The 8,813-nt window shown below is 48.6% G+C and overlaps 1 protein-coding gene across 1 annotated transcript in view; it reads left to right on the top strand.

The window, feature by feature from the left end:
• The window catches only part of LOC101653304 (microtubule associated scaffold protein 2), a 169,326-nt gene that overhangs the window by 4,771 nt on the left and 155,742 nt on the right, over nt 1–8,813 (top strand). Inside the window, exon 3 of the mRNA XM_045293990.1 lies at nt 8,017–8,257. Coding sequence (XP_045149925.1) covers nt 8,017–8,257 — 241 coding nt within the window. The remainder of the gene's footprint in view (nt 1–8,016; nt 8,258–8,813) is intronic.

The raw sequence follows: 8,813 nt of genomic DNA, 5'->3' as shown, positions 1-8,813 counted from the left end.
CCTCTTCGGAATCTGACCCGAGTTTTTGACAGCTCCCTGTCGAGGCCCTGCTGCAACCGTTGAAGGGCCGTCAGCACGCTTTTTTCCTTGCCCGTGACAGTGGTGATATTGTCTGAGGGTTTCCACATTCGGTGGCGTCATCTGTCTTTGGAATGGGCACAAGTGTGGCTCTCTTCCTTTCTTTTGGCCAGGTCTTCCTAGTTTCTTGGCATTGATGGGTGAGTGTTGGCAGCGCTTCACCAGCACGTGGAAACATTTCTGGTGCTCTCTTGTCAGTTCCTGTTGTGAGGTGCCTTCAAGTTGGCACGGACCCACAGTGGCCCTCTGCACAACAGAACGAAACATCGGGCGGTCCGGCACCATCCTCATGATGGTTCCTCTGCCTGAGCCCATGGCTGCAGCCGCTGTGTCCATCCATCTTGTCAGGGGCCTCCCTCTTCTCCAGCACCCCTCCACTTTACCAAAATGATGTCCTTCTCCGGGGACTGGTCTCTCCCAGCGTTATGTCCCAAGTCTGTAAGATGAAGTCTTGCCATCCTTGCCTCTAAGGAGCACCCTGGCCTGACTTCTTCCGATACTGACCGGGTTGCCCTCCGGGCAGTTCGTGGTCCTTTCAATCTTCTCTAGCACCAATGCAGGTTGGATTTCTTCCTTCAATACCATTGGTTCTTGACCATATGGGACCTCTTGAAATGTTTGTATTCCGACCAGTTCTTTTGGAATAGTGACTCTGTGTTTTCCTTTGATCTTCTCTTGATGTTTCCGGCATCGTTCAATATTTTGCATATAGAATCTTTCATTATTCCAACTCAAGACTTGAATTTTTCTTTATGTCTTTCAGCTGTCAAGGCCCAAATCTGTGAGTCAGGCAGCAGGCTGGAGGCCTTTGCTGGCTCACTGTGTTCTAGAGGCTGGTGAATCCAAAATCTGTGAGTCAGGGAACAAGCCGGAGGCCTCTGCTGGCTGACCAGGTTGTAAGAGACAAACCCAAATAAAACAAAACTCACTACCATTAAGGCAAACTCATCCACTGTGTGCACCTCCCAGGGGCTCCAGACCAGTGGTCATCAAATTGATTCCCACTCATGGTGACTGGGCGTCTGGCCGAGTACAGCTGTGACCCACAGGGCCTTTATTTTTTATTTTTCAATTTGAATTGGGTGAACACTTACAGAGCCGATCATCAGGTTTGCATTCAACAATTCAAAGGTACCCTCACTCATCCCACTTCCCATGTTTCTGGTTTCCATCCCTCCCTCCTTCCTAACCCACCCAAGAGAATGTTGTCCTTGGATGAATGCTGCCCCTTGATCTCCAGTAGTTGATTATTCTAAAGTGTTCTCACCCCCCTAGTGTTATTGTTCCCCTTATTGACTTATGTATTGTTTGGCTGAAAATTGAGTTCATTTTCATGCCTGAAGCGTGCCTAAGGTCCATAGTCCCTGGGTCCTGCTGGTCTCCATCTGACCAGTAAGTCTGGTCTCTCTGGTGACTGTGTTCTGGTCACGTTTCCCTCCCATTCTACTTAAGGAGCCCTGGTGCCATAAAGGGTTGTGTGGGTGGAGCTGCCAGTGGTAAGGGCAGCAGTGAGAATCCTTCAGTCACTCCGAGGAGGAAGATGAATGTGGCTTTCCTCCTCGGTGAGGCTTCACAACTCCAGAAGCCCCCAGTGGCAGAGCTAGCCTGCCTTGTAGGGTCACGCTGAGGCCGAGTTGATTGGGTTTTTTTGTTTTGTTTTTTAGAGATCTAACCCCAAACCAAGCCAACTGCCATTGAGTCAGTCCTGACTCATGGTGACCCTGTAGGACAGGGTAGAACTGCCCCTGAGCGTTTCTGAGACGGTAACTCTCTACAGGAGGAGAAAGCCCCACCTTTCTCCCTTGGAGTCGCTAGTGGTTTTGAACTGCTGACCTTTCAGTTAGCGGCCCAGTGCATAACCTCTACGCCGCCAGGGATCCTTCGGATGTGATCCTTTCCAGAGGAGTTGGTGGCATCGGGCTTTCGATTTCTGAGCTTCGAGAAGTTCACTCTGGTAACAACCCCTCCTTGCTTAGATTGCTGTCTGAGGATGTGTCAGCTTAGGGTTCAGGAGGATCCGTCTCGGGCACTTTTCTGGGGACCCTGCCGAGCCAGCCCTTTGGGTGTTTGATGGGGAGGACGGTGGGAAGATAGGGCAGTGCTGAGAAGACAAGACCCAGACACTGACACCGACACTGGGCCGTGTGCTTGTGATATGCGGGTGTGTGGCTCGGGACTGGCCTCCCCTCTCGATTCCCTGGCATCGGACCATCCCTTGGTCAGGGTCCTTTGGCCCTGTGCTCTCCCCGGGGCCCCTCAAGGGAACCTGTGTGGTTTTCCAGGGAAGAAGAAAGGTCTGGCAAGATGGCATTTGTCAGTGGGCCTTGATTGGCCTTGGGACTTAGTTTGAAATCCCGATTATTTTTTTAATGTCACTTGTTTGGTGTTTGGAAATATGTTCAATGTTGATTTTTCATGTGCTGCTGTTTTGAAGATGCACAGCGGATCCTGCACCAAGGTAGCCGTTTCTACATGGGCATTCCAGGGGCCCTGATGGCATTCTCTGAGCCCGTGGGCCTCCTCACCCTCCCTCTCTGAGTTGTCCCTCCTTTGTTAACATCGACTTGCTGTCCTTGAGACTCACAGCTGATCTTTTCCATTGCTGTTGTCAGTCTGACCCCATATAGCTGGATCACAAACGAGCAGGCTGCTCAAGGTGGACAGTCCTTACTGGTTTGGCTATAGACTGTTGTTAATCAGAAGACTTCACTGGGATGGATATATATTAAAGTCTAATGATTGCCCGAGACTGGGTTCCTTAGGGAAGCCAAACCAGTGAAGCTTATTTACGTATTTACACAGTGACATTTCTGTCAAGGAAATGGTTCGCGTGGTTGTAGCAAAGCAGGAAAGTTCAAGTCCATGGGTCTGACTCAAGTAGCTGAGGGGGGTCGTGAACCCAAGGTTGACAGGAAGGCAGCAGGCTTGTGGCTGCAGTGGCAAATGTACCCAAGGTGGGCATGTCAAGTGACAGGCAGGCCACTGAAGACTCAATCCTGCCCCAAAGGGTCGCTATGAGGGAACTGACTGCATGGCGGAATTTTTTTTAAGTAAAGCTGTTGAAATCATTTTGGAAGCAAAGCAAACAAAAGATTTCTTGGCCTATGAGGCTACTGCCCTGTTGTGAAAGTTAAGGTTTTGTGTCAAGTTGGCTGGCCCAGGTTCTCAGTGGCTTGGCAGTTAAGACTTAGTACCCCTGTGTTGAGCTCTAACCCAACCCAACGTAATCATCTCCACGCTGAAGTTTGTTAGGGGTTAGGAACAGCTCCTACATTGAAAGGAAGTTTCCTTAGGGGTGTGGTCTTCTCATGCAAGTGGATCCCATGGAAAACCGGCTGGCTTCTTGCTTGTCTGGGTCCTGCCCCTGGCTCATTAAACTCTGCTTTTTTGGACTTGAGCCAATGGCCTTCCATATTGTCTGTCATTGGACATCCTTTTCAAAACATTTTCTTTCTTCTTGAGCCCATGGTATCAGCTCCTCTTTTTCCCCTTCCTCCCCCACCTCCCACTCTCATGAACCCTTGATAAATTATACACTATTATTCTCATATCTCACACAAGTTGCTACTTCCTTTCAACCACATTTCTGTTGTTCATATAACACCATTGGTGGTGTTATATGTTGATCATTGTGATTGGTTCCCCCTTTCTCCCCCTTCTCCCTCTACCTTCCCCCTACCCTGAAGGTATTGCTGCTCCCAATACTCTTCCTGAAGGGTTTATCTGTCCTGGATGCTGTGTGTTGAGAGCTCTGATCTGTACCAGTGTACATGCTCCAGCCTAGCTGGGTTTGTAAGGTAGAACTGGGGTCATGATAGTGGGTAGGGGAGGAAGCATTAAAGAAATAGAGGAATGTTGTGTAATGCTCACATTCCTGACACAATCGCTGAAGACAAAGTGGGTGCATAAGCATATATGGTTAAGAAAGCTGATGGTGCCCTGCTATCAAAAGATACAGTGTCTGGGGTCTTAAAGGCTTGAAGGTAAACAAGCAGCCATCTAGCAGGGAAGCAGCAAAGCCCACATGGAAGAAGCACCCCAGCCTGTGTGATCACGAGGTATTGACAGGATCAGGTATCAGGCATCAGAAGACACAAAACAAAAAAATCATATCACTGTGAAAGAGAGGGCTCAGAGTGGAGACCCAAAGCCCCTCTGTAGACCATTGGACATACCCTCACAGGAAGGTCACAGGAAGGGACGAGCCAGCGTTCATAAGGATATTGCAACCAGACCCAAACCAACCTACTGCTGCTGAGACCATGGAGTTACAGTCGCAGGAACCCCAGGGTCCGGGATGTGGGGCGGGGGGGCCTGTGAGTGAGCATTGAGTCCCTGGCAGTGAGCGAGTCTCAGAAACCACAGGGGAGTTCTACCCTGGTCCTGGAGGGGTGCTATGAGTCAGCGCTGACTCTCTGGCAGCGCGTTGAGGAGTCTGACAGCTCAGCCAAGGCTGGGTGGTGGGAGAGTTAGCAGAGATGGTCATTTGATCACACAGCAGATGTAGAATGTTCTTTGACGGGAGTCTATAGCTGGCATCAGCCGACTGGCAGACAATGTGCAAAGGTCACCATGCATATTTTATAACGTAATTCTAACAGCACATTAAAGGCCCGGTCATTTGTTTCGGTAATGTCAGTATTAAACGAGTAGCGGGTTAGGGGTTTATCTCTTGAGCTGCTCATATCAAAGCTCTCTGTACCCCAATTAAGGAACCATGCTTAAATGCTTGCGATTCCGGAGTGGATACAAGTCTGACACATGAAATGCAATGGGATGTCGGGCAGAATTAATGAGCAGATGTATCGTTTCAGACATCGCCTTTGGCACTCTTAGGCACTCACTTGTTGGCACTCTTTCTTTAAATTAAAACGGAAAAGGAATCGATCCTTTACCTCTTCCCTTTCTTATTTTCTTTCATTAGACAATTTTTCCCTTAATTATCTATAAGCACTTCTATTGTAAATTAGAAGCATAAATATATGAATGAATACACCTGAGCTTGGGGTGTGTTTCTAAGAGCAGCCCACTGAAGGGTGAACGATCTGGTGGCGAGGGAGGGGTGGATGCGTAACTCAAAACTGTTGGATACAAAGTTGAGGATCTGCAGTGTTGATCCCCAACTAATTTATAAGAAAAACTGTACGTGAACAAATTCACAAATAAATGTTATGAAAGAAAACTTTATATATATAAACTTATTTTTTTACGAATGCACACACATGCGCGCACACACTACCATCTTCATAATCAAGCCTATCATCATGGCCATTATGTATTTTCGGTGCTTTGAAACCACCAGCCACCCCTTGGGGGCAAGATGAGGCTGTCTGCCCCTGTGAAGACTTACAGCTTCTGACACCCACAGGGGCAGTCTTACCCTGTCCCGTAGGGTTGCTAGCGTCAGAATCAGTGCGATGGTGTGTGTGTGTGTGTGTGTGTGTGTGTGTATGTGTGTCCCCAATCGAGGGGCCTCGTCTTCCAGCACTCTGTTGGACAACATTCGGTTGTGACCCATAATGTTTTCATGGGCTGATATTTGGAAGTAAGTTATCAGGCCTTGCTTCATCATAATCTACCCTAGTCTGGAAAACCTGGACTGCCTGTAGGTAAATAAACAAACAGGTAAAGGTTATGAAAGAAACTTTGATCTAAGCTGTTCGTGACAGAAACCCCTATGTCGAGCCTCTTTCGACACTGAGCTCATACTAAGTTCTCTTGAAAACTGACCTCCCAGAAACAAGCGATCAGGCCTTTAATGTGTTATGATAATTACTTTATTTACCTCCAGGTATTCCATATTTTAATTTTGGCTGAAATGTATTTAGATTTCGTTCATGTGGTAAGATTGAGTTAACCTTAAAAGTTTTGCTCGTTTGATTTTTACTATAACCTTTAAAGATCTTGTGATTTGTGAAATGCTGTTAAAATTGCTGTCCTTTTAGTAAAAAGACAAGTTCTTCTAAGTGTGAAAAAGAGGTACCCTCAAGCTGTGCTCTAAGACAAGCTGCCGACTACCAGAGAAAGCAGGAGTTGTGGTGGCAGAGTGGTTATGAGTTGGGCTGCTAACTGCAAGGTCAGCAGTTCAAAACCACCAGCTTTCTACTCCAGTAAAGAGTTGCGGTCTCAGAAACCCACAGGGGTAGTTCCGCCCCGTGTTGTCGGGTCACACGGAGTCGGCGTTGACTCAGTGGCAGTGAGTTTGGTTTGGTGTTTTGGGATGGTTAAGTTTCAGAAAGAACAGAGACAGGCTGCCTTTAAAACCTGCTTACAGACCCTCAGGGCCTGTTGTTACGGTGTTCTGTCTAGCTGTTTCTAGCTCCTTGGACTCAGTGGGACTGTCCAATGGCTCCCCCAGAGCCGCCTGGGCCCAGCTTTTTATAGGACCAGATTGCCAGGCCTTTTCTCACCATCCTCCAGATGAGCATTCAAGTGCTTAACCCTCGTGCCACCAGGGCACAATGTCACAACACCATTCTAAACCACACTGAAACCGAAACAGACAACTCAGTTCATGGCCAGCGACTCAATTACGGCTCATCGTGAACTAGAAGATCGAGTCGAACTGCTCCGCTGGGTTTTTAAGAGTGTACGTTTTTACAAGAGGAGCCCTGGTGGTGTCGTGGTTACAGGTTGAGCTACTAACCGTGAGGTCTGCAGTTCAAAACTTCCAGCTGAGGGAGAACGGCATGGCTTTCCACTCCCGTGAAGAGTTATAGTCTCGGAAACGCCCGGGGCAAGTCTGCCTGTTCTATAGGACCACTGTGAGTCGGCGTCCACTACACGGTTCCCTGACATCTTTACAGGAGCGCACAGTCTCTTCTGTCTCTTTAGGAGCAGCAGGTAGCTCCAAACTGCTGATCTTGAAGCCCATCCTGTAAACCCACTACCGTCAGGAAGTAACTCACAGTTTCTTATTTTTAAATATGCAAACACATTGGTGATGCCCGAAAACATATTTCCCACCAACTCCTCTATTTTCCAGGGACCCTCTCTCCCTCATCACCAAAATATGATTTACTCCCCAAGGAGCCTAGTAAAGTCTTACCATATGCTGATAATGACTTAGTAAGGTTTCACCACACATTGATAATGACAGTAAACTTAACCACACATTGATAATGACTTAGTGAAGTCTTACCATATGCTGTTAATGACTTAGTAAGGTCTTAACCATACACTGATAATGACTTAGTAAAGTCTTCACTGTACATTGATAATGAATTAGTAAGGTCTTTACCACACATTGATAATGACTTAGGGAGGTCTTCCCCACACATCGACAGAGTCCACCCAGGCCAGAGTGCCGTGAGGAAAGGGGCCCCGTCTCGTGGAGAAGAAGGAGACTGGACATTTTACAGATGCGTGCAAGTTTCTTTCTTTGCTCCGAGGATGGTTATGTATTTGGAGAGTGGACGAACTCCACTGGAGTTCCAGGACAGTGAAATAGCACATGGTTATAGAGGGACCCTTTCTTTTTATCTCTCCATCCCTCTACCCCCCCCAAAAAAAACCTGCCAGGGAGTTGATCCTGACTCATTGTTGTTAGGGGCCAAGAGTCAGTTCAACGCATAACGACCCTGTGAACAACAGAACAAACCACTGCCCAATCCTGCACCATCCTCGCCATTGTCCTATGTCTGACCCATAGCAGCCGGTACAGGGCTTCCAAGGATGGGTTTGAGCCACTGTTCTTGAAGCTAGCGGTTCAGTACTAACCTTTAAAGCGTCAGCCCCGCCCCGGCCCCAACCCAGGTTCACAGCATATTAGAAGCAGAAGAGAAGGAAGAGATGGGACAGATCCCACAGTGGTGTTGTGAACTTAGAGACGCAGACCGTGGGACCTAGAGGAGATACATGAAGTGTGATCAAGTGATAAGTCATCCATCGAGCTTTGGCGCTGAGCACGCTTACCTGACCTCTGATCGACCATTACAGGTTACAGAGCACCCCGGAAAAGAAGACTTCTGCCCTCCTCCGTTTGCTCATTACGAAGTCCCTCCGACTTTCTACCGATCTGCCATGCTGCTGAAGCCCCAGTTGGGATTGGGTGCGATGTCCCGTCTGCCGTCGGCAAAGAGCAGGATTCTGATTGCGAGCCAGAGGTCATCTGCGAGCGCCCTTCATCCACCGGGGCCCATGGCAGCTGCAGCCAGTCTCTACACTGCGGACCCTTCAGGTAACCACTCCATGTTTAAGTCACAACCCCCCCCAAACAGGTGTGAATGTCCACATGGTGAGTTCCATTCGTTCCACTGAGGAGGACCTTCTCCTGGTCTTCTGCCTTCCCGTGGCTTCAACTTCCATCTGTTGGCAGAGTCAGGCACTTGTTCAAACTCACCTGTCACCATGTCACCTTCAAAATAGCGGCCCTTGTTAGCCCCTCGCGGTTCTGTGCGATGCCTCCCTTCTCCAGCAGGTGCTGTGGCTTAGGGTCCAGACAACGAATGTGATGTCAAGGGCTAGGGTGTAACTATTTCGGGACCTAGCAGCCTCCCATGTAACCATCTGACGCTGTACCTAGGGAGCAGCCACAGATAAAACATGCATGGATGTCCGTGGCTGTGTGCCAATAAAACGTTATCTGCAAAAACTCAGGGGATGGGCTCTATTTGACTCCTGCCTGGGGTTTGTCAGAGAGGTCTCCCTGCACGTCACTCTTCTGTGCGGACACCTTGGAGACCCCATTTGCTAAGCGAAGGATCAGCTGGCTTCCCTCCTCCTCCTCCTCCTCC

Source organism: Echinops telfairi, unplaced genomic scaffold (assembly GCF_000313985.2).
Source record: "Echinops telfairi isolate 266 unplaced genomic scaffold, ASM31398v2 ScPeMD7_2565;HRSCAF=3150, whole genome shotgun sequence".
Taxonomy (NCBI): Eukaryota; Metazoa; Chordata; class Mammalia; order Afrosoricida; family Tenrecidae; genus Echinops; species Echinops telfairi.
This window is presented reverse-complemented; position numbering and strand designations above follow the sequence as displayed.